The 25581-nt window shown below is 44.3% G+C and overlaps 1 protein-coding gene across 3 annotated transcripts in view; it reads left to right on the top strand.

The window, feature by feature from the left end:
* Positions 1-25581, top strand: part of HIVEP1 (HIVEP zinc finger 1) — a 79840-nt gene that overhangs the window by 38232 nt on the left and 16027 nt on the right. For all 3 annotated transcript variants that reach the window (XM_087707463.1, XM_087707460.1, XM_087707461.1), the window contains 2 exons: positions 15635-15688; positions 19572-25411. In XM_087707463.1, coding sequence (XP_087563589.1) covers positions 15635-15688; positions 19572-25411 — 5894 coding nt within the window. The remainder of the gene's footprint in view (positions 1-15634; positions 15689-19571; positions 25412-25581) is intronic.

The following is a 25581-nucleotide window of genomic DNA, read 5'->3' as shown; positions in this document are numbered from 1 at the left end:
CAACATCAAGGAGTATGAGAAACTGGAGAAATACTGGGAGGAATTAGAGAGGATGTGTCAAGTAAAATCCAAAGTGGTGATAGGAGCTCTGGAGATTGTGATTCCTAATCTGGGAGAAAGGCTCCAACAGATCACAGAAACAACATCAGAGATCTCTGTCCAGAACAGTGCAGTGCAAGGAACAGCTAAGGTACTGAGCAGAACCCTCAAACTTCCAGGTCTCTGGAAGAGGACTTGAGAAGACACCTAACGCCCATATAGGTGAGAAGGGAGGGATATGAAAAAGTCTGGAATATATTTTCAAAATAAGTAATGGAGACATATATTGTTGTATACATTTGAGCCATATATTCTGACCTTGTGGGAAATGAAGAAATGCTAACTATTTCTGAGAATTGTAAATTGGTTTATTGCATCAGGTATAAAAATTTATGCTTCTGTTTCTACTGATGGGCCAGAGAAAACTGCAAAAAATAAATCCCCATCCAAAAGAATAGAGGAAGGAGAGAGAGAGAGAGAGAGAGAGAGAGAGAGAGAATAAGCTATGTAGACATATAAAATCCTCTTGTAGCATAATGTGACCCCCAACAATTTAAAATGTGTGGGGTTCCCCCCCCCCCGAGAAACTAGATAATTCAGTTAAAGGCTTCCTCAAGGACATATTCTAGTGACCTCATGACCACTTGCAAAGTATTCTTAGAAACTTTATAAAATGGTGTTCTTTAATCACATTCTAGGATGTTTTTTCAAATACCCTACTTAGTTATAAAAACTGGGATTTCCTTGTAGTTTCATCTAATATTAATAACTGTGCTTATCTTTTTCTTGATATGCCAAGGTCAGCTTGATGCTGCCATCTACTGTGAGAGATGAAGTATATATTTGAAACATTTTTGGTTCTATCTCTCTCCTTTGACTCACATAAATCTTATTTTATTTTGTAAAAAACGCTTTTGCTCTTGATAAGCCACCCTTGTACTTGAATTATAGTTCCTTACGTTCACATATCACATTAAATTTGTTTAAAGCACGATTTATTATCAAGTCTGGGTTAGTTCTGTAGATGAGCAAAATAATGATGAATAATTTCCATTTCTGCTTTTAAAGTATTTGCCTTGCATGTCTCAGGATTGATTAAAAGTTCAGACAACATGCAAACAAATATCTATACATAACCCAGGAAGTCAAAATTGTATCTCATAAACCTGTTCATACATCATATTAAGCCTCAGATGTTACTATTGCTAGCTTTACATTCGTTTTTATTGTTCTTAAATTAACAATATATTTATTGGTGCATATACATCAATTTGTGCATGATATGTAAATCAGAAAGAAACCATATTATGGCTTGGTGTGATTTATAGAAACAGTGTCCTGTTCAATGGGCTAAATTTATTAAACCATTTAATAAAATATTTTATTACCATATTTTATTTACCATTTAAAATATTTTATTAAATGGTTACCTTCAACAGGAAACATGAAAACACAAGGGAAATTAGAGAAATGCAAAACACACTGTGACATTACCCCATTTTAATTTGCTGATAACTGTAATAAACATATTTTATTTTATGATGCTTATTCACAGAACCTCATACTATAATACATTGGTTAATCTTCAGGTTTCCATAGGAGCTCTCCCCCCATTTGAAAGCCCCCACTTTGTAGTCTGTATTGATGTATTATTCTAAGTTATTATATGTCTTGTCTTCAGTAGTAAACTTTAAGATCAGTGAACAGATGGCAGCACTGCAACATTCTTTTGGCGGTTAATATGATAAAATTTAATTCTATGTGGCACCGATTTATTACATAATAAAGACCATCAACAAGGCCAAATGTTCAACTGCTGATAAAAAGACTTTTAGGCATTTTTGGGTCCCAAATCATTGCAATCTTACTACAGAGATCTAAAATTGAAAGCTAGCTAGGCTTCTAAAGGTTATTGTAAGTATCATACAAAGTTCCAACTTGTGGGTAGCTCTTGTTGAGGGCCTACGGGCAGCTAACCAAGAGTGAAAACTGGATTTTAATTGGCTTGCCTAAAACCTTGTTTTTGAAACAAGATAAGGAAACCTGGGTGCAGGTAAGGAGTGGGCCAGTGGTGGGTTTTGGATCCCGGTGCAACGGGTACGGTGCAATGGGGCCGGTTGCCCACCACGTGCACAGCACGCGCATGCGTACCCACTGCCCACGACAATCCAGCTGCTCGGCGGAGCATTGCGCAGGTGCCGTATGCTCCGTGCGTATGCGCAAATGCCCTATTCGGCTCAAATAGTGGTAAGGAGAGCGGGTGGGTGGGTGGGCCCTCTGGGAACACCATACCAAAACAGTGGCTAAAATGGATTCACTTAACAACCATGGTGTTCACTTAACAATTGCAGCAACATTGTGAAATTAGGCTTGGTCACATGGTGACCTGCTTATCTGCAACAATTTACTATTGTAATTCCAGGCTCAACTCCAGTCGTATGTAGAAGCTTACCTTTATTTGAATTAAGGCAAGGTGAAATCTTTCAGGCATAATCAAATATATTGTATGGTCTATTCAAACGTGCTCTTGAACTGCAAGAAATTTGTTTTCAGACCAACGAGTATTTTTGTGACAGGCATAGTAGCATCAGTGTTACCAGAATGCAGCCGCGCGAGTGATAGTGGGCGCACCGCGGTTCGCCCACGTTACACCCATCCTCCGCGAGCTGCACTGGCTACCTGTCGATCTCCGGGTGCGCTTCAGGGTACTGATGACCACCTTTAAAGCACTCCATGGTAGTGGATCTGGGTACTTGAGAGACCGCCTTCTGCCGATTACCTCCCTCCGACCGATTAGATCGCACAGACTGGGCCTCCTCCGAATTCCATCCGCCAGTCAATGTCGACTGGCGACTACACGGAGGAGAGCCTTTTCTGTTGCAGCTCCGACCCTGTGGAACGATCTCCCCGTCGAGATACGCACCCTCACCACCGTCCAGGCCTTCCGCGCAGCCCTCAAGACCTGGCTCTCCCAACAGGCCTGGGGATAAGTCCTTAATTTGCCCCACCCGAGTGTTGAATGCAGAATGCATGTTGTGTTTTTACTACTTATCTTGTTTTCATATCGTTTATTGTGTATTGTTCCCCCTCCCTAATGGTTGTAAGCCGCCCTGAGTCCCCTCAGGGAAAAGGGCGGCCTATAAATTTTAATAAAATACCTAAAAAAAAAAAAAAAAAAATTACCACACCAGCAGCCCTTACTCTCAAACTTTCAGCTCTACTTACTACTTCATCATTTTGAATTACATATTTATGGTATCAATTTGTGTAACATTATTGGTGTGATGAAACAATTGAATGCCCAGGTTGCTGGTGATCAAGGGTGGAGTATCATGAAGACTCTTTGGAGAAAAATGTGGTAGCTCAGCTGCTAATACATACTTTCTCCAAATACATTACTGCTCGTTCGTGCATATGTGAATCTTTGAAATTTAACTTCTATCTATGTGTTTCACACATCAATGAAAATAACAGCCACTGGTGTTGCATCCAGGTGTATTGAATTGAATTGAATTTATTGCACTTATATGCCGCCCTTTTTCCCAGAGGGGACTCAGGGCGGCTCACAATCCAAGTCAGGGAACGGGATACAGATAAGGGATAAAAAGACAAACAAAACAATACACAATTTTAAAGCACACAACAACCATACCATTCGGGGGGGGGGGCAAAAGCTCTTTAGCCACAGGCCTGTCGGAACAGCCAGGTTTTAAGGGCTTTGCGGAAGGCCTGGAGGGTGGTGAGGGTTCGAATCTCCACGGGGAGCTCGTTCCAGAGGGTCGGAGCAGCCACAGAGAAGGCCCTCCTCCGGGTAGTTGCCAGCCGGCATTGGCCGGCGGATGGAATTCGGAGGAGGCCTAATCTGTGGGATCTAATCGGTCTATTGGACGTAATTGGCAGCAGGCGGTCTCTCAAGTACCCAGGTCCAATACCATGAAGGGCTTTATAAGTGACGACTAGCGCCTTGAAGCGTATCCGAAGACCAATAGGCAGCCAGTGCAGCTCGCGGAGGATAGGTGTTACGTGGGTGAACCGAGGTGCACCCACGATCGCTCGCGCGGCTGCATTCTGGACAAGCTGAAGTCTCCGAATGCTCTTCAAGGGCTGCCCCATGTAGTTTGAGGCACAGTAATATCATTAAGTCCATTTGTCTATTTAGCAAATGGTGGATTAATGTACCACATCCTGACTGGGGCTATTTAACTTCATAAAAAAGCTTTCATAGCATGCTTATTAATTGCTGCTGTTGCAACAAGAGTTGTTAGAGTTATTTCACCAATATATTATATCTGATGTTAGAAAGATAGTTATATTAATACTCCTCCTATCTTAACATGCACAAAACGTTATCAATTTGGCGCGAGTTTTTGTTCTTTGAATCGCCGTCATCTGAATAAAGAGTTCTGTTAGTTGAAACCCTGGCTGCGCGTCGTCCCTCCGTCAATACTTAAAACTGGCGACGAGGATGGGATCCGGCGATTCCACGCAAGCCTAGGTTTAAGGACAGAGAGTTTATTCCAGCTAGCTGCTGTAAGTCGCTGTCCGCGCCAGCACCGAACGCTGAGGAAAAATTTTCCTGTCACGACCTCAGTCACTCCGCTCCTCACAAGTCAGCTTAATCAGTATGAATTCATTGCCGCCTTTCGCTCCTTTCGGCTCCGCCGGTGAATCCTGGGAAGGATTCATGGAGCGCTTTGAAACTTATTTAATCGCTACCAAAAATCAGGCTCAAACGGATGAGGAGAAGTGCAGCTTCTTTTTATCATGCTGCGAACCCTCAATGTTTGCCTCAGCCAGAGCTATGGCTGCTCCCAGACCCGCATACAAATTGGGCTGGGACAACTTGATGGCGAAATTGAAGGGGCACTATGCCCCAACGCCGTCCAAAATTGCCCGCAGCTTCGCGTTCAGGAGACGAGTACAGAAGCCGGGGGAGACGATCAGTCAATTTTTGGAAGCCCTGCGCACTGTGGCGGCCCAGTGCGATTTTTCGAACCTAGAAGAAAATCTAGTCGAGCAGTTTGTGTGCGGAGTGCGGGATGTACACTTAAGAAGCCGCATGTTCCGCCATCACGACATTACACTTCTCCAGGCAGTCGAGATCGCCAGAGCAGCTGAGCTCTCTGAGCAATCAACAGCAGATTTGGAGCGGCTACAGCTGTCAACTAACCCGGCACCGGCCTCACAAGTGCATGACATTGACTATGATGATATTACACCTTGTGAGGTCCGGGAGCAAGACAACATCGACCAAGTCCGTGCACAACCACGGCGGAAGCCACCTGCTCTATCCACAGCCGCACCGCAAAACTCCAGGGTGCCTTGCCTTAGCTGCGGAGGCCGCCACGACCGCCAAACTTGCCAATTCAAAAACGCAATCTGCCGCCGCTGTCAGAGGCAGGGGCACATCGCCCAAGTGTGCCGAGCCTCCTTGCCGGCCCCTGCCTTCTTCCAAGCTACTGAGAGAACCAAGCAGCAGCAGCGCCGCCAGCAGCCCCCGAAACCAGCTCGCAGAGGAGATGACTGCCACACTGTTTCCGAGCCGCAGGAAGTGGAGACTTCCATCAATCAGGCCTCCTCAGGCAACCGCAAAATCACAGCCAATGTCCACCTGGCAGGTCAGCCTTGCCAGATGGAGGTGGACTCTGGCTCCTCCCGATCGTTATTGTCATGGGACATGTTCTCCTATCTCTGCCCTACAGTTTCCCAAAATAAGTTAGCCCCATCCCGGGTACTCTTAAGGGACTACCAAGGAAAGTTGATCCCTGTTCTGGGATCCTTTCCTATTCCTGTTAGGTATGGCAAGTTTGAGGGAGAGCTGCCAATCATCATTGTAAAAAATGATTTGCCGGCTCTTCTTGGCCTTGACTGGTTTAAGGCACTGGGACTGTCCATTGGGGGGGTACACCAAGTGAAAACTTCAACAATTGAGGACGTCCTACAGGAGTTCTCTGATGTGTTTGATGGACAGCTAGGGTGTTATAAGGGAACCCCCATCTCCCTTAGCTTAGATCCTCAGATTGCTCCTATTAGGCTGAAAGCCCGCAGGGTGCCTTTTGCCTTAAGGGCCAAGGTTGACGCCGAACTTGACAAATTATTGGCGCAGGGTGTCATCGAGCCAGTCGATCATGCTCCATGGGAGACACCCATAGTTCTTCCGGTCAAGCCGGATGGCTCGGTGAGAATCTGCGCCGACTACAAGTCGACGATCAACTTGGCCCTTCAGGCAAACCCCTATCCAGTCCCTGTTGTGCAACACCTGCTCCATTCCCTGGGGCAGGGTTGCATATTTGCCAAACTGGATATGGCGCAAGCCTATCAACAGCTCCCGGTGGATGACGATGCGGCGGCTGCCCAGACCATCGTCACTCATCGTGGGGCTTTTCGTTGTCGCCGCCTACAATTCGGCGTATCCGTGGCCCCGGGGATCTTCCAAAGTCTCATGGAGCGCCTGCTCCATGGACTTCCGGGGGTAGTTCCATATTTCGATGACGTTCTGATCGCTGCAACGAGCCGCTCAGAACTCATCGAAGTATTAAGGAAGGTCCTCTGTCGTTTCAGGGGCGCGGGATTAAAATTAAAAAGCAGCAAATGCTCATTTGCTGTCCCTAGGGTAGAATTCTTGGGCTTCTTAATAGATGCCCAAGGCATTCACCCTACACCCTCTAAAATTGCCGCCATTAAGAACGCCCCTGCTCCCACCTCCAGGGCGGAGCTACAGGCGTTCCTAGGGCTGCTCAATTTTTACGCCCCCTTCATTCCTCACAAGGCGTCACTAGCCGAGCCGCTGCATCGGTTGCTCGACCGATCCGCGGCCTGGCGCTGGGGAAGCCGCGAAGCGCATGCGTTCGCGGCTGTCAAAGAGACACTGACGTCATCGGCAGTCCTCATTCAATATCATGATGGGATGCCTCTGACGTTGGCGTGTGACGCCTCCCCATTCGGAGTAGGGGCTGTCCTGAGCCATATCCTTCCTAATGGCTCAGAAGCCCCTGTGGCCTTTTATTCCCGGACACTCTCCTCGGCGGAGCGCAACTACAGTCAGATCGACAAGGAGGCTCTGGCTGCAGTGTCCGGGATTAAGAGGTTCCACGACTACCTCTACGGTCGGCACTTTACCCTTGTCACCGATCATAAGCCACTCCTTGGGCTTTTGGCGGGGGACAAGCCGACCCCCTCCATTCTATCCCCCCGCATGACTCGCTGGACGGAGTTCCTCGCAGCGTATTCTTATACGTTGCTGTACCGTCCGGGCAAACAGTTAGGGCATGCAGATGCCCTCAGCCGTTGCCCACTCCCGGAGACGGACACCGCCCCCGTTCCCTCTCTCTCGGTCCTCTCCATTGCCGCCTCCGGGTTCCCACTCTCTGCCGCGGACGTAGCGGCCCACACAAAGGCCGATCCAATCTTGTCCCAGGTCTCTTCCTGGGTTCTAAGAGGATGGCCAACGGACAAAGTGGCAGAGGGCTTCCAGCCCTTTAAAAATCGCCAAGCGGAGATCTCCCTCCACGGGGGATGTCTCATCTGGGGGGATCGGGTGCTGATCCCCACCGCACTCCGGCCACTAGTTCTGGATCTGCTCCACAAGGACCACCCGGGCATAGCACGGATGAAGGCATTAGCCCGTAGCTATGTCTGGTGGCCCTTGCTGGACACGGAGATAGCGGCCCATGTAGGCCGCTGCACGACCTGTCAATTATCCAGGCCCAACCCCCCAGCCGGGCCTGCTCGTGAGTGGGAGGCTCCGAGAGGCCCATGGTCTCGCCTCCACATCGATTTCGCCGGTCCCTTCCACGGCCAGAACTTCCTGGTAGTGGTGGATGCCTACTCTCGGTGGGTGGAGCTAGTCCTCATGGGCTCTACCACAGCCGAGAGTACGGTCAGGGCCCTGCGGAAAATGTTCGCAACCCATGGGTTGCCGGACGTGGTGGTCTCGGACAATGGGCCCCAGTTCACATCCACCGCTTTCCAGGAGTTCTTGGCCGAGCAAGGGATCCGGCATGCGCCCATAGCCCCGTACCACCCGGCCAGCAATGGCCGGGCAGAACGGGCGGTCCGCTCAGCTAAGGAGGCACTGGGCCGCATGGACCGGGGCGACTGGCAGGCAAGGGTGGCGGCTTACCTGCTAAGCCAACATTCCACCCCCTGCCCAACTACCAACAAAAGCCCCGCGGAGCTCTTGATGGGCAGGCGCCTGCGGACTCCCCTGGATAGGCTTCATCCGCTCTATTCAGGGGATCAGCCGAGCAATCTGGGGGTCCTCCCTCCCCGGTCCTTTAAGCTAGGGGATCCAGTGTGGGCTCGGTCTTTTACGGGGGAACCAAAATGGGTGCCGGGTGCTATCGTTGCCCTGACCGGCCCCTGTTCTTTCAGGGTCCAATTGGCTGATGGAACCCAATGGAGACGCCACCTGGATCAATTGAGGAGGCGTCTCCCGTCGCAGGCTGGTGGCCGCGAACCCCTGAGCGACAACACCGCAGCACCGGGGTTGCAATGTGAAGCCTTCGCCGCTCCAGGCCTCAACCTGCACCAAGCACAAAGCCCTCAATCCGAGAGACCACATCCATGGGCCTTTGCCACACCAGGCCCCCTCCTGCTTCAACAACAGCGTTCTCAAACCGGCAGTCCGCAAACGAGGGCCTTCGCCACACCAGGCCCTGCTTACCCAACGCCACCCAAAGGGACGCCAGTCCAACAGCTCAATCCGAGGACGTTGCCCAGAGGATTCCCCCCACGACAAGTGACGCGCCCCCACGGCTACACCTACCGTTGCAGTTGAGCCCGCCTTCTGGGCCTTCCCGAAAGGGCGTGCCTCGGAGCTACACTCCCTTCGGGGAGGAGCTACCACGAGGAGGTCCTCCTCCGCCGACGACTTCCCCTGCAATGAGAAGATCTGGGCGGGTCCGGCGCCGCCCAGCGTACCTTAAGGACTACGCATGCTCCGTTTCGGGCATGCGCAGAACTGGGGGGAAGGGGTGTTAAATATTGGTTAATTATTCTTGCTGTCAGTAACACCCTCTAGCTCTCTGATTGGCTGAGAGCTCCAGAGGGTGTTGCCGACGTAATGTTCCTGTTGATTGGCCGAGGGACTGACGTCAGCAGTTGCTGTCTCGTCCCCGGCCGGTGATTGGTTTAAAAATAGTATAAATACCTTGGCGCGAGTTTTTGTTCTTTGAATCGCCGTCATCTGAATAAAGAGTTCTGTTAGTTGAAACCCTGGCTGCGCGTCGTCCCTCCGTCAATACTTAAAAATTTCTATTAGCGTTAACTTTCCTTGCACACTGGGGAACGTTTGATTCTAATAATTACTTATACAAAGCTGACTCCTAGTGGTAAGTCTAAGTTTATACAAGCGTTCATTGATCTTGTTTTTTTAGGAGACAGGTCAGTTTTCGATACTATCCTTAATCTTTATAGTGAACAGTAGTGTATTATTTAAATTCTCGCTTTCAGAACTGTGGAATCCAATTACAAGTTTTCAAACTGTTGGACAGGAAGTTCTGATTTTTTGGAGAAACAAAATTAATATTTTGGAGGTGTATGAGAAGCCGGTGCTTGAACACAGTGTTCATTCAATCCAATAGGTTTTGATCATTATACTTCACTACTGTCAACTTTCTCTATTTTAACCAATATTTGTGAATGTAGAATATGTGTGGAGTGAACTGTGTGTGCCCATTGTGATAAATGGGAAGAATTGGATTGGATTGGATTGGATTGGATTGGATTTATTACATTTATATGCCGCCCTTTCCCCCGAAGGGGACTCAGGGCGGCTCACAATTCAATCAGGGAAGGGGGGTACAGACAGGGAATAAAAAAGACGAACATAACAATACATAATTTAAAAACACACAACAGTCATACCATTCGAGGAGGGGGGCAACAGCTCTTTAGCCCCAGGCCTGTCGGAACAGCCAGGTTTTAAGGGCTTTGCGGAAGGCCTGGAGGGTGGTGAGGGTTCGAATCTCCAAGGGGAGCTCATTCCAGAGGGTCGGAGCAGCCACAGAGAAGGCTCTCCTCCGGGTAGTCGCCAGTCGGCATTGGCCGGCGGATGGAATTCGGAGGAGGCCTAATCTGTGGGATCTAGTCGGTATATTGGAGGTAATTGGCAGAAACTAGAGGTTTATTGTGTAAAGGCTGAGAAGATGAAACAGCTCTTCAGTGAATTCTCAGAAGGAAAGCTGTTGGTCATACCTGATCATTCAGTCTGTTACCATGGTTATATACCATGGCCTTGTGGTCCTAAATGAGAAATAGTCGCTGCAAATACCGAATCCATGTGTCTTTATAGTCTGTGAATTCCAAGTTATTTGTGAAATACCATCTGCTTGTCCCCATCTGTTTCTTTGCAACAAATGATTAGAAATGCAGTGCTAAAAACACTGCGCATTGTTTAGATTGCAATGAACTAGTATGAGGACATATAAAATGTATCCCGTAATGTGAAACTATTTTATGTTTTAACAGCATGCATACTATCATTTTGGCTGTGGAAGTCCACATAGTTGTAGATGTTGGACCAAAAGAGAGTAGTTGCCCTATTGGTAGCAAAAGGTCTTTCTGAAATAAGATGGGCAGCATGTGGATTTCCAGATATTTCAAGTAACGGGTAAACTTTGGAAGAGGTAACCGGTGAAACCTACTTTAGGATCTATGTTTTATATACTACACATGGATATTTTATGCCAGTCACATAATTTGGAATTAATGAAACTTTTCAGTCTTCAGAGACAGTCCAATAGACAATGGGTTGAAACCAAGAGATTTTCAGCTTCCATAGGACAAAGCAACATTGTCATCAGTTGGAACGCTTTAGGTGAAGGTACATTTGCTTACTATCAATATAATTCAAGTGCATTCAGTGTGTAACACTTTGCACAACCTGTTACTTAACTTTCTAGGCTGGGTCCAAAGATGTTACTTTTGTACAAGTAGTCATCACTTAAGTAACAGTAATTGGGACTGGAATTTCGATCATTAAGTGTTTCAAGACCAGTTCACTGTTAGTGAATAACATTTTGCATGATAGAAATATAACTGAGTAACCATAATAGCAGTTAGACTTATATACCGCTTCATAGGGCTTCATAGGGCTTTCAGCTCTCTCTAAGCGGTTTACAGAGTCAGCATATCGCCCCCACAGTCTGGCAATATGCTGACTCTGTAAACCGCTTAGAGAGAGCTGAAAGCCCTATGAAGCGGTATATAAGTCTAACTGCTATTGCTATGCATATACCAGTGCTCTTTTGAATGTTTTCATTTGAGACTGAAAATGGGAAATAGCGGACAATGCAGTCAAACCTCAAAGGAATACGCACAAGCCATGTTGCTTGGGATATAAAGAGCCACATTTCAAGAACAGGACTTGAGAAATAAAGAACCAATTCCTTTGCAGACTTTGCCTGGGAACATTACAGGCCTTCCAACGGAAGCTGTATCATCTGTCCACATAATGTACTGAAGAGGTATTACCCGTCAGCACCAATGACATGTGTAAGCTGACAATAGCAGATCTATTTAAAACATGTGCCTTTCTTCAAAACGCAAGCAACAAACAAATCAAAGTGAACAAATGCAGCATCTGAACACTCTCTGCAGTGTCAGGATCATCAGAAATCCAATGAGCATTTTTTAAAAACAAAACAAAACTAGTTTTCACAACTGAAAGAATTCTACAGTTTGATAGTAATTAGCAAAGATTGACTTCCATACTATAAAATGTCTTCCTTGGTAAAGGCACACTTGAGGAAGGCATCTCCAGTTTTCTTCTTGAGTAGAGTTTAAATTCTACATAAGAATAAATTGGTAAGCAGTACAATTAGAATAAGTGTTCTATGTTCTGTTCTCTTGGCTTATTTAGATGTTTTCCCGCTATTTTTTTCAGACAGTTCTGAATTTTCATGAAGGAAGGCGAATATAATTGTCCTAGGATAATCTTGTGGGATCCAATCTGAGTTGGTTACTGGGACCAGAGGTTTTTCCCCCCCAAGCCCATCTTCAGGGAACCTAGTTCTGAATTATTTTCGGTACTAATTCCGCCCAGTGTGCATTAAATTAATCCAATGAAGAAATAACAAGAGGACAGATTAGTCTATCTCAGCCAGGATGCTGTAGAAATACTTCTGAAAAATCCCCACCATAGATTAACTTCATGTGCTCACTTGAAAGGAAGCAAGCTTGGAAATGTGGGAAAAAATGATCCTGCAAATGCAGGCTGACCTCTGTTCTGTCCAACCTTCACTCATTCAACCAAAACCTATGGAGAAATGTTATACACATTTGCATAATCACAGATGTTAAGTCTCTTTGCGGTTTGGGATCCTTATATTACATGGTTCTGGGTTGTATAGAAAACACTATTCATGTTCCAGATAATGCAAATACAACTCTCATGGGGAGCTGCCAGCTGAATGTAGCCTTGTTACCTGCGACATTATTTTTTTACTCAGTTTGAGCTCTCCCATGTTTAATGCTGAATGCTAAAAAGAGCTGCTGCATTTCATAGAACCATGAAGGAGGATCTGGGAAAACATAGCTTGGAAGTGGAGGTGGGAATGTAACTAAAATAGAAAGATGTCAAATCATAAGGGCCATTGGAATTGCTTCTTTCATTCTTTTGTGCTTTCAGCAGTTCTGTAAAGCTGCAGTGAAATTTGTTGTCTGAAACTCTGTCTTTGGGCACATAATAATGTCCCCTAAAGATTGCCACCAAGGTGGGACAAAATAGCATCATTGTGCTTTACCATCGAAGAAAATTGTTGCTTGCGTGGGATTGGAGCTATTCATAATAACTTGAGTCTGATTGATTTGGAGAACTGATAGCAAGGACTAGAATTCCATTACTGAGATTAGAGTAATCTGTTCAAACCACACAAAGGCAAAGGGACGCAGGATTCAAAGGCCACAGGGTTGATATGCTCTGAAAAAGCACGTCAGCCCTAGAAACTAAGGAGTGTTAGATGATATAAAAAAATGAAATATGGGATGCAAAATACGTCAAAGCATTAAGAGGCTTTACTTTATTTTCAGTTTTTGTTTTGTTCAGTTATTTTAGGTCGCAAGGGATAGTCATCAGCTACTTCTTTATCTTAGAGCAGTGGTCTCCAACCTTGGCAACTTTAAGACCTGTGGACTTCAACTCCCAGAGCAAAGCTGGCTGAGGAACTCTGGGAGTTGAAGTCCACAAGTCTTAAAGTTGCCAAGGTTGGAGACCACTGCCTTAGAACACTTGATTCTGATTGTACCATTTGGAAATTATTATAATGGTTTACAGTGTATGGGGAATTCTGAGTAGATACTGCCTCTGCTTTCCGCGTTTTCAGGAATTCTGGATTATTGTGGGCATCAGTTCTGAAACATCTCTACTGTTGATGGAGATTTCAGATTTCATCAGCTAGATTTGGAGGTGGAATTGATTATCATAAACATTTGCTGTGTAGGCAGTGCTTATTTTCCATGGTTATATGTTGTGGCCCAGCAGGTGCCGATGGAGCTGCCACCAGACTCCGACAGTGAGGGGCCCTCTGAGCCGGCTCTGGAGGATGTGGAGGACCCTGGACAGGGTTCCGGCTCTGAGCAGGGAGCAGAGAGGCTGGTTGGCCACCAGGAGGCGCCTGAGCCTTGGACCAGTAGGGAGGAGACAAGGGAGAGTGAGCCGGAAGCCAGTAGTGAGTTGTTCCTGGATGCATGCCATCGAAGAGCTACTACGCAATTACAGGAGGTGATTGTACTCAGCTGGTGGTCATTAGGCTCCTCTCCAGACTACAAAAAGCTACTTGTGCACACGCCCCTCTTTGTAAAAGTCAACGCAGGATTGAATGTCGGAGGACAGTTCTGTGAGCTTGGCAGGCTGGATTGCTGCCGAGCCTTATCTGTGTTTATTGCTGCCTGAGTTTGTCTGAGTTGCTGCCAAGGTCCTTATCCGTTTGTTCTGCTTGGCTTTCAGCCACCACGGTTTTGGTGTCTTGCTATTAAAGTACATTCCAGTTAAGCTTGTCTCGGCATTCGTTACTGGACGGAGGAGGGGATCAGAACAGTTATATATATATATTTTGCAAAACATTCATTGTTAAAATAACATTCCCATTCATCCACCCTCGCAGCATCCTGATGTTTTAATGAATAAAAATTACAGAATTTGGAGTATAAGGAAATACACACACACACACACACACACAGACAATTTATGAAATGCAAATGCATAATAAAATACTTTGTGAAAGATTATTAGACTGCAATCGATTCAAATCCTAGTTCAGATAAGATTTCACTGGATGGGCCTGTGTAAATCTCATTTTGACTGAGCAAGGTGATGTGAAAATAATAGCAACCTGTCATGGTTGTCAAGGCAATAAGTTGAAACAGAGACTGTAAATCAATTTGGCAAGTTCACAGATAAAGAAAAATAGTTCCAGTTTTTTATTTATACATACACATACATATATGCTGAGAAAGAGTTCTAAATACTTTGGGCTTTATGCAATCAATTAATCAGGGCATTCTGGGTAGCTTTATTGTAATCGTCACGTATTGCTGATGATCACTGAGCACATGAAAGCATCCTTGATTATCTACTTGATAATCTACTGATTCTACTTTAGTGAAGCTGGTGAATATTGTAACCTATAACCTTCATAATTCCAATAAAATGCATTGGGAATTGTGGAAATAATTGCCCAATGCAGACAAGTATATAGCCAACTTTGGTTGATATCAAAAATTTAAGCAGGGTCAGATTTCATTAATCCTTAATTTGGAGGCTACCAGAATCCCAGGTTAAAAGTAGATCAAGAAGTTTATAAAGCATCCTGGAGCAAGGCAATACAAACCATTCCTACCTCCACCCTGCCCCCCCCCCCCCCCCCCGTCCCCAGTAAAACTATATGGCCATGTCAATGACGTCACTAGGAGTTGAGAACGTTTCAAATATTCTTCTTTTTCTGTTCAAGATAGTTGGAGAGTTAAAAGGAGAAAAGACTTTAACATAACTCTCATGTTAATTTAGATGAGGGATGAGAAAATTTTTGACATGCCAAGCTATCTCATTCAAGGAAGAATAGGCAGCCCGAGTAAGAATTAGTAGCAGACATGCCTAGTAGATACATTTCTTGCTGTTTTTAATTCTTTTCACTAAACAGATTAAACATGAGCATTCATGAGTTCCTGTGTTTTAATTTTGCTTCTGTACTCTTTCTGGGAGTTTTATTTATAAAAGTAATATCCTGCATTTTCATTGTTTTGTGTTTTGTTGGAAGCTTAAGAAAGTTAAGTTGTTCGCCGCCCTGAGTCCCTTTTAGGGAATTAGGGTGGCATTTAAATAAAATAAAACTTTAAACTTAAACTTAAACTAAAGTTAACAAATGCAAATGAGTGGCTATGATGCTTACTTTTCAAATTGCAAAAAATGATTTTGCTTTGAGAATAATATTGTTTTTATGTGGTTTTATGGGAAGTACTTTCATTATGTACGTGTAAGCTACTCAGTAATATCAAGAATCTTTTGCAAATTGGTTATTCAACAACTTAGCTAAGAAAGTGTAATACTTTAAAATAAGTTTTGCTTTTTTAGTTTTGATATTTTTTTTCCTTTTAGATAAAATTGAAGAAGCACAGAAAGAACTAAATGAAACAGAAGATTCTAAAAAAGGTAAAATCACGTTCCTTCTTATTCTTGCCCATCAGCCTCATAATATAAACTCTGTGGTTCTGATGTGAAAAAAAGTTTAGTCTGATTTTGGAATGATTTTAATGAAGAAAAAGCACAAACTAAATTGTTACAGTAAAGCAATAAAAAGCTTGAATTATACTAATATGAAGAACATTTTTTCCCCAAAGGAAAGATTAATGCTCCATGATACCCGAAAAAATAATAATCAGATTATATTATCATTCACTACACATACTCTTTTAGGCTATTAACACATCAAGGGTGGCATCCTACTGGTTTAACAACCGGTTCGCTGAGTGCACACTTCACGTGCATGCACTCGCTTCCGCATGCATGCTCCTGACATGTTTGACATGCGCTGTGTGCCCATGCACAGTTTACAGGAAAACAGCTGAGGTGCAACAATCCATTCCGCCGCGTTGATCAGCTGGGTTAAAAAACAGGGAAATAAAGGTGAGTATAATGGGGGGTGGGCGGGCAGACCCACTTGAAGAGCCGAGGTGGCGCAGTGGTTAGGGTGCAGTACTGCAGGCCACTTCAGCTGACTGTTATCTACAGTTCAGCGGTTCTAATCTCACCGGCTCAAGGTTGACTCAGCCTTCCATCCTTCCGAGGTGGGTAAAATGAGGACCCGGATTGTTGTTGGGGGCAATATGCTGACTCTGTAAACCGCTTAGAGAGGGCTGAAAGCCCTATGAAGCGGTATATAAGTCTAACTGCTATTGCTATTGCTATTGAAGGTAGGAGCGAGCCAGTTCGCTCACAGCTGATCTTCTGAGCTATCTGTTTGCCCAAACTGGGCCGAACCGGTAGAATCCCACCCCTGCGGCACATATATGTATATACAATACATATACAATGTGTACATTTATGAATTCATTAAAATACAGCTTTACTTCCTGTAAGATAGTACTTGCCATGCTTGATGTGCTATAAGTTATTTTGAGGGAAAGAAATTGGGAACATCAGTGTCAGATTTCAGAATATTTTAGTACGTCTTTGTACTGTACAATATAAAACACTCAATTCTGATTCAATAACTGACTAGAAAATTCATTTCTGATGCAGAATTTCAAAGAACAGTAGCATTTGTAATTGCATGTTTTTTTTTAAAAAAAAATCTTCCAGTGCTGAAATAATGTATTAACTGCCAGAACTATCAGAGCAGGGATTGTTTTGACAATAAAGAAGGAAGCACACTGTGTGTTTTGATTTAGTTCTTCTACTTTTAATGCTATTCTATCTTTATTATGTAGGAAACATTGAATGCTTTTTTTTGTTTGCCAAATACGGAATTTTCATAAGGATACTGACTACACTTTCAAATGATTATAGCAGGTTTTGTGGTGCTTTTCATGGTTATGAAATACTCAGTTTGAACAGAAAAGCCAACAACTTGCTGAGAATTAGACATCAGTTGGAAGTTGGTAAAATAAAAAAAATGTTATCAAAACCATAATGCAGTGTTGAAGATACAGAGGTTCTCAACGTGGGGCCCATGCCCCACAGGGGGGAAATTTGATTTTTAATGGGGGCAATTTGAACCTTGTTTAAACCAAGTTAATGGCCTTTTAGGCTTTCTCCGTGGAGTAGAGTTCACCTTTTGAGTATTTGATTTGATTTGATTTGATTTGATTAATATTTGTAGGCCGCCCTTTTCCCTGAGGGGACTCAGGGCGGCTCACATAAAATCAGGGAGGGGGAATACAGACATTGACATAGAAACATATAATAAAATAGTAAGCAACATACATTCATCATTCGGGAGGGGCGGCTATCCTTGTCCCCAGGCCTGACGGGCTAGCCAGTTCTTAAGGGCTGTGCGGAAGGCCTGGACGGTGGAGAGGGTACGAATCTCCACGGGGAGCTCGTTCCAAAGGGTCGGGGCTACTACTGAGAAGGCCCTCCTCCTTGTAGTTGCCAGCCGACATTGGCTGGCCGATGGAATACGGAGGAGGCCTAATCTATGTGATCTTATTGGTCGCAGGGAGGTAATTGGCAGAAGGCGGTCTCTCAAGTAAAGTAAAAGTAAAGTAAAAATTATATGTCACAGGGGCAGTGGTGGCTTCCTACTGGTTTGGACCGGTTCGGGCAAACCAATAATGGTTTGGCAGCCTGGGTCGCTGGAACCGGCAGGGACCCAGGCCTGCCACGCCCCTGAACTGGTTCTCCGGGCAGCGCTGTAGGGGCTGCCATCTTGTTTTTCGCTTCTGCACAGAACAATTCTTGTTGCACTGTGCATCAAGTGCACGCATGTGTGCAGCGCACACACGAGCAAACTAGCAGTAGTGCCTGCCAGAACCCACCCCGGGAGGGTGGGGGGGGGCATCAGGATTTTAGAGATGCTTAGGTGGGGCATGGCCAAAAAAAGGTTGGGAACCACTGTACTCTACAGCAAGAGCTGATTGGTTCTAGCATGTTTCTGAGTACAATTCAAAGCGTTGTCTTTCACCTTTAAAGCTATTCATGGCACAGGGCCATGTTGGATTGGATTTGGATTTATTACATTTATATGCCGCCCTTTTCCCCGAAGGGGACTCAGGGCGGCTCACAATTCAATCAGGGAAAGGGGTACAGACAGGGGGATAAAAAAGACGAGACATAACAATACAAAATTTAAAAACACACAACAACCATACCATTCGAGAAGGGGGGCAAAAACTCTTTAGCCCCAGGCCTGTCGGAACAGCCAGGTTTTAAGGGCTTTGCGGAAGGCCTGGAGGGTGGTGAGGGTTCGAATCTCCACGGGGAGCTCGTTCCAGAGGGTCGGAGCAGCCACAGAGAAGGCTCTCCTCCGGGTAGTCGCCAGTCGGCATTGGCCGGCGGATGGAATTCGGAGGAGGCCTAATCTATGGGATCTGATCGGTCTATTGGAGGTAATTGGGAGCAGGCGGTCTCTCAAGTACCCAGGTCCAATACCATGAAGGGCTTTATAAGTGATGACTAGCGCCTTGAAGCGTATGTGGGCTTATGTCTTTTGTGAAACAATGCCATTGTAAGATTCAAGAATGTTGTTGTGCCTTCCCTCTGGAACATCCCCCCCCCCCCCCAATAAATCTGGTGACACTGAGTATGTTGCCCTTCGGGAAGTCTGTAAAATCCCGTGTTATCCCGTAGGGATTAGGAGTGAGGGTTTAGTGAAACCCAGTACTGGACGATGTTGTTGACAGGGTGCCTCAGCTTTTGTATTTTGTATTCAAAGTTTGTTTTATATATGTGTTTGTGTGTGTGCGCGCGCTTTGTTGTATTTATGCTGTTTTTATTGTTTTGCATTTGAGCCACCCAGAGTTTTATAAATAAATACAGAACGTATTATCGAATATGCTTGAGTCAAACTTCATTTTAATCACATTCATATTAAATCCAGTATCCAGAGAGGTAGCAGTTTTAAACTGTTCCCTCCAAATCATAAAACTATAGTGGACCATAGTTAACTGTGCATAAACAGTCTATTTTTATTTATTTGCTTGTTAATCAGTTATGCAAGTAGGTTCTAACGGAATAGTAAATGATGGAAGTGGAATAACAAGTATTGATACATTTCTTGTCTTTGTTTAGTCTCATATAAAAAAGAAGTTTAAGTAATATTTTGTAGAATTCAAACAGATTATAAGAAAGTGGAGGCTCTGGAATTGGCCAAATTATTGAAGTTTTATGTTGGACTCGTTCTGCTGAAGTAGGTTCAGGTAAACCTGGATGAGTTACTATGAGTTTTTTTTTTTAAATCACGGTAGTAGCTTAGGAGTTGCCCATTCTAAAAAGCATGGATTAAAAAGAACTGAGCATTGTGTGAGTTGAAACTGCTTTGTAAATTAAACTGCTGATTTCATGATGTGTTTTTATTTCTTTTGTCTTTGGGCAGACATCTCCAAGGCTATTACAAGAGGAAGCACAGACACAGTTAAAGGTGTGAAGCGTAAAAAGATTGTAGCTGAGAATCATCAGACAAAAATACCCAAATCACCTTTGAGAACTCCAACTCAGGCAAAGTCTAAAGAAAAAGTAGAAGACCATTCAGCATCTTCTAAAACACTTCCTGATACTTCAGAGCTATTGAAAGAATCTCCTCGTTTGGCTTCACAAAATGGGAAACAAAATAAACAAAACGTGGGGACATTTAATAGCGAGGTAGCTGTTAAAGTATCTACAGCAGAGACTATACTACACACGAAACCGCCTCTGTTACCTCAGTCCTTGGACTTAAATAAATGGCCAGTAGAAGAATACAGTTCAACTCAACTACATTTACCAGTGAAGAAAGGTCTCACTAGCTGTTCAAGTATATCAAAGATAGATAATAATGAATGTATTAGTTTTGTTGATTGTAATAACTTGTCCTCCTGTACCAATACTGCATTTGATGTCTTACTGAAAGCTATGGAGCCTGAGCTGAACACTTTAGCACACGAGTGCCCTTCTAGTGGAATGCAGATTGATAAACTGAGACCAAACAGAACTGTTAACACCTCTTCCTCTCTTGCATCCAATACACGGAGTGCCCAAAGTCACGAGGCTTCATTACAGCAAAAAAATGTAGCTGCATCTCAGTTTTATCCTTGCACTCCGCAGACTGTGCATGTAACAACATCAGGGAAGACTTCACAAGCACAGACGCACTCAGCTGCTCCCTCAAAAGAACAGGTTCCCACCAAAGCTGGACCACGCAATCAGCAAGTAACGGCGTGCCCAAATTTCACTAGTTCTGTGGTACATCAACAGAATCAGGAAAATCTCAAACTCCAACATGTATACAGCACAGCGGTAACTTCTTCAGTCACCTCCCAGTCGTCTGTTTCTCAGGCTTTTTGTCAAAATCACTTAGTAGCAAAGTCATCTTCTCCTTTGTCAATTAATCCAGCTCTACTACCCAGTTCTACTGCCCAGGTACCCATCGCTCCCTTGTACAATTCAGCCCAGATAGCCTCCGTTGTCAACCCTGGCTCAGAACAAATATGTAACCTCCTTAAAGTCCAGAAGCCTAAAAAAATGGGGAAATATGTCTGTGAGTATTGCAACAGGGCGTGTGCTAAGCCCAGCGTTCTCCTAAAGCACATCCGCTCCCACACAGGAGAACGACCGTATCCTTGTGAGACCTGTGGATTTTCTTTTAAAACTAAAAGCAATTTGTACAAGCACAAGAAATCCCACGCCCACGCTATCAAAGTTGGGCGTGTCCTCCAGCCAGACTCTTCCGGGATGTTTCTCTCCCATGAATCTGATAAAGCACTTAGCATTCATTCGGATGTAGAAGAAAGTGGTGACAGTGATGATGAAGGTACGGCGGATGAGAGGCATGATGATCAAGGATCATTAGAACTGGAACCAACTCATGGAGTGAAGATCCCTCCTAATTCCGAACCCTTACGCAAAGGGAATCCCATCTCACTAAGCAACTCAGAGTATACGGTAGGCAATTCCTCATTTCAGGAGTCAACTATTCAAGCAAGAACAGCTTTACCTAAGGTCATTGTTTACCCTATAAATGTGTCTCCTTTACAACATGATGGGCTCAAAGTAACAGTCCCCAGCTCTACAGTCACAAATGTGAAACCAGATGTACCTTACAGTGACTTGATAAAAGATTTTGATACAAACAAATATCAGAAAAAACAAGCAGAGATTTCTGAGGAACGGCCCGGAACCCCCCTAGGGACAACAATACACGCACAGTTACAAAGACAACAGGCAACAGATTGTTCTCAAGAACAAGGAAAAGGTCTCCTGAGCCCTAGAAGCTTAGGCAGCACTGATTCAGGCTATTTCTCACGTTCAGAAAGTGCAGACCAGACCATGAGTCCACCAGCTCCATTTCTGAAAGGACCCCCCTCAACTGAAAAAGACTTAAGTAAAATTTGTGGGCCACGAATGAGCACCACGGTGGTTACTGCTGCACAAACTACTTGTCCTGACAAGTCTTTCCTTTCATCAGGTCAAATGAGACCACCCTTGGCCACAAAAACCCTTGAAGAACGCATTTCAAAATTAATATCTGATAATGAGGCAGTAGTGGATGACAAGCAGTTGGACAGTGTGAAACCACGTCGAACATCCCTTTCTAGAAGAGGCAGTATTGATTCCCCCAAATCCTATATTTTTAAAGATTCCTTCCAGTTTGACCTAAAACCAATGGGGAGAAGAACAAGCTCAAGTTCTGATATACCAAAGTCTCCTTTTACACCAACTGAAAAGTCAAAGCAAGTTTTTCTCTTGTCTGTACCAACCCTTGACTGTTTGCCCATAACCAGAAGTAATTCTATGCCCACTACCAGTTATTCAGCTATACCTACCAATGTAATCCCTCCTCCACATCCACTACGTGGAAGTCAGTCTTTTGATGATAAAATTGCCTCTTTGTATGATGATGTCTTTGCGCCAGGACCTTCCCCTCCACAGCTCCAGACAGGGCACACTCGCACACTTGTTCGTCAAACAGCAATAGAAGATTCTTCATCCAGTGAAGGGCACACATTTGGACCGGCACGATCTGTAGATGAAACTTACGGGTCCAGTGTATCCAATGAATTATTATTGGCAAGAAGCAAGTCATTTGTACAAGGCTCAAGTTTGGATAAAATCAAAAAATCACATCAAGGCCGAGGGATAATGTTTGAGTGTGAGACTTGCAGAAATAGATATAGAAAACTGGAGAATTTTGAGAACCATAAAAAGTTTTATTGTTCAGAGTTGCATGGACCAAAAACCAAGGCAGCTATTCGAGACTCTGAGCATAAAACTACTGTGAACAGTACACAACCACAAGTCCTTCATTACCGTGTAGCGACGTCGACTGGTGTGTGGGAGCAGACACCCCAGATAAGAAAAAGGAGGAAAATGAAAAGTGTTGGCGATGAGGATGACGAGGCACCAACAAATGATACTAGTAGCCTGTCAAAGAATATTGCAGAAGTAGAGAGCCAAAATAAACCAGGTGACGCTGTCTCTAAACAAGCTGCTCTCCTGGATTCATACAACACTTCAGTCCAGAGACTGGCACATGATGAGACGGAGACTCAAATCACAGAGCAAGCCACAGAGCCAAAAACGTTGCTGCATGGGAAGAATCACAGTGTTCCAATTGTGCATGAAAAGAATGAACTGAAACGGCAAGGAGCCGGGATTTCCGTGATTCAGCACACAAATTCCCTAAGCCGACCTAGTTCATTTGAAAAAGCAGATTCATTCGAAAGAATATCACCTATTTCTTTCCCAGCTAATAAGCCTGAGAAGTTCCATTCCTTGAATAATGCAATTAAAGAAGAGAAGCATCCACGCTTAAGTGCTTCCCAAAGTCTTCAGGCAGCCGAAGCAACACGGCATCAAATTCATCATGAATGTAGAGTTTCCCCTAATGAAAAGAATGCAGCAGTACAGCCCCTAAGACTTGTTCGCCAACATAACATACAAGTCCCTGAAATACTGGTTACAGAAGAGCCAGATAGAGACCAGGAATGCCAATGCGGCGATCTGGAGAAGACAGAAAAATTCAACTGGCCTCAACGAAGCGAAACGCTATCAAAGCTACCCACCGAAAAACTTCCTCCCAAAAAGAAAAGAATTCGTTTGGCTGAAATTGAACAGTCGTCTGCTGATTCGAGCTTTGAATCTACACTTTCTAGAAGTTTCAGCCGGGAGAGTAGTTTATCGCGGGCATCTAGCTTCTCGGCATCGTTTGATAGAGATGAACTCGCTAAGAATGAGAATGCCTCCAGAGCAGATCCTGTTAACAAATCAGTGGAATTTATCAAAATTCCCCCCTGTTCAAACACACTCAGTGTGCCTGGTCCTCATTACAGAGAGATGCGACGTGCTGCTTCTGAACAAATTAATTGTACCCAGCCTTCCATGGAAGTATTTGACTCTAGGAGCAAAAGCTTTGATTACGGAAGTGTGTCTGCATCGAAACCTGCCTCGCTTAAAGAGATCTCCTCTTCCAAATTGAATGCCAGTAGTGGTGGCCCTGGACATGTACCTCTTTTGGAAAGGAGGAGGGGACCTCTTGTAAGACAGATCTCTTTAAATATTGCTCCAGAGAAGAATCTGCCCGACAGTGTATCCCAGGCTTCCTTGCAAACAGATACTTCAGCAGAGTCTTTTCAAAAGTTGCAAAGTTCTGAGACGCCTTTGGAGGACATGTCTCCAGGTTCTCCGCACCCACAAAATTATAGCAAGGCTTTGCAGGAATCGGTAAAGAGCAACAACTTTCTTAACTTTCCCTCCACTCAGCAGTCTGTAGGATCGAGTCTAAACCAGCCTGATCAGCAGCCCTCACTGAGTCGTAATTCCCAAGCGTCCGTTAAAGGATCAGCAAGTCAAAAAAATGTGAACCAGCACTGTAAGCAAGAGGATTGTTTTGCACCTAAATATCAACTTCATGTTAAAACCTTGCAAGTAGAACAGCAATATCCTTCAGGTCTTCTGGAAACAGCTGGCATGGATCAAACTGGGCCTTCATCAGAGATGTTTAGTAAGTTAAATAATAACGTGTCCAAGCCATATGTAGCACAAACTGTTCCTAATGACAACAGTGGTTCAGTCTATCAGGCAGAACCTTTTGTTGTTCCTGTACGTATTCACAGTAATATTCCATCCTATGGCTTAGCTTCTGTTGCACCCGTTCCTCAAATTCTAGTTACCCAGGATCAACTAAGCCAGCCACTTTGCATACTAAATACTGCATCAGGGACAGTAGCAAAAGACCAGGCTTCGATGCCAAAGACCCACAAAAACAATGTGAGGTGTTTGCCTTGTTCCCAGCCAATATCTTTGTTTGAAAACTTAGTTTACGAGACAGAAGGCAAGATGCCAATTTCATTAGGATCTTTAAATCTGATTCAGAAAGTGCCGGTTGGTGGACTTTTCCCTCAACAGGAAGCCACAGCTTCAAGCAAACGCATGCTTTCCCCAGCCAATAGTTTAGACATTGCCATGGAAAAACATCAGAAACGTGTCAAAGATGAAAGTGGAGCTGTTTCTATCACAGGTGCTGTATCCCTGCATCCATTGAACATTAAACCAAATGAACTCAGTAAGCAAAAGAAGCCACTTTTAGTAAGGCAGAGTTGTACCACTGAGCCCCTCGAAAGTTTCCCGTTGGATCCGGATGATGAAAGAGGTGGAGCCAATAATTCATCAGATGTCTTGTTGTCTGATTCGGCGGAATCTGCTCAGTCTAAAAGTTATCCATTTGTAAAAGACTCCTTAGAACAAGATAGTCTACCAGCTTCTGGAACCACGGACTTTGCAGGCAGAAAGCCGCATCAGTCTGTTCCGCAGAACACTCCTTCGTTTCTAAAAATTCTAGGTGACAGTCAAGAAAGGATGTCCCCAGAATTTAATGAAAGCAAGAAACCCGATATCCACAGCCAAGCAAATTCTGGAACTAATTTTTCTGCTGTAAATACAGGCGTTACACAGAGATTATCTTTTCCAAGTCTAAAGACCGCAACAAACTTTACATGGTGTTACTTGTTAAAAAGGAAACCAGTACATCTATTACAACATGACCAACAGTCTTCAGCTTATTCTTCCTGGTCTGTCAGTCCCAACAATTCCAACCCGCTTGGTTTGCCAACAAAGATTGCACTTTCCCTCTTGAATTCAAAACAGAAAGACGAAAAATCATCTTATACTCAAGCAATAAGCACCACCTTCAAATCTGACGCATTGGTCTACTCGAGCAAATGGGAGAACAACTTACTTAAGGTATTTAATAACTGCATTGACTACACTTATCTTAAACTGGGAAATTCTACGTTTAATGTATTTAAGTAGCTTTTTAAAAAAAATGTGTAACAGATTTGCATTTGGGGAAAAACTTCGCAGTACTCTGTATATTTTCTTATTGCTAATACATCTTAACAATATTGCTAATT

Source organism: Thamnophis sirtalis, unplaced genomic scaffold (genome assembly GCF_051295495.1).
Source record: "Thamnophis sirtalis isolate CommonGarterSnake01/CBP01778 unplaced genomic scaffold, rThaSir2_p1.2 scaffold_2, whole genome shotgun sequence".
Lineage (NCBI taxonomy): Eukaryota > Metazoa > Chordata > Lepidosauria > Squamata > Natricidae > Thamnophis > Thamnophis sirtalis.
Note: the sequence above shows the minus strand (reverse complement) of the source record. Positions and strands in the feature narration are given on the sequence as shown.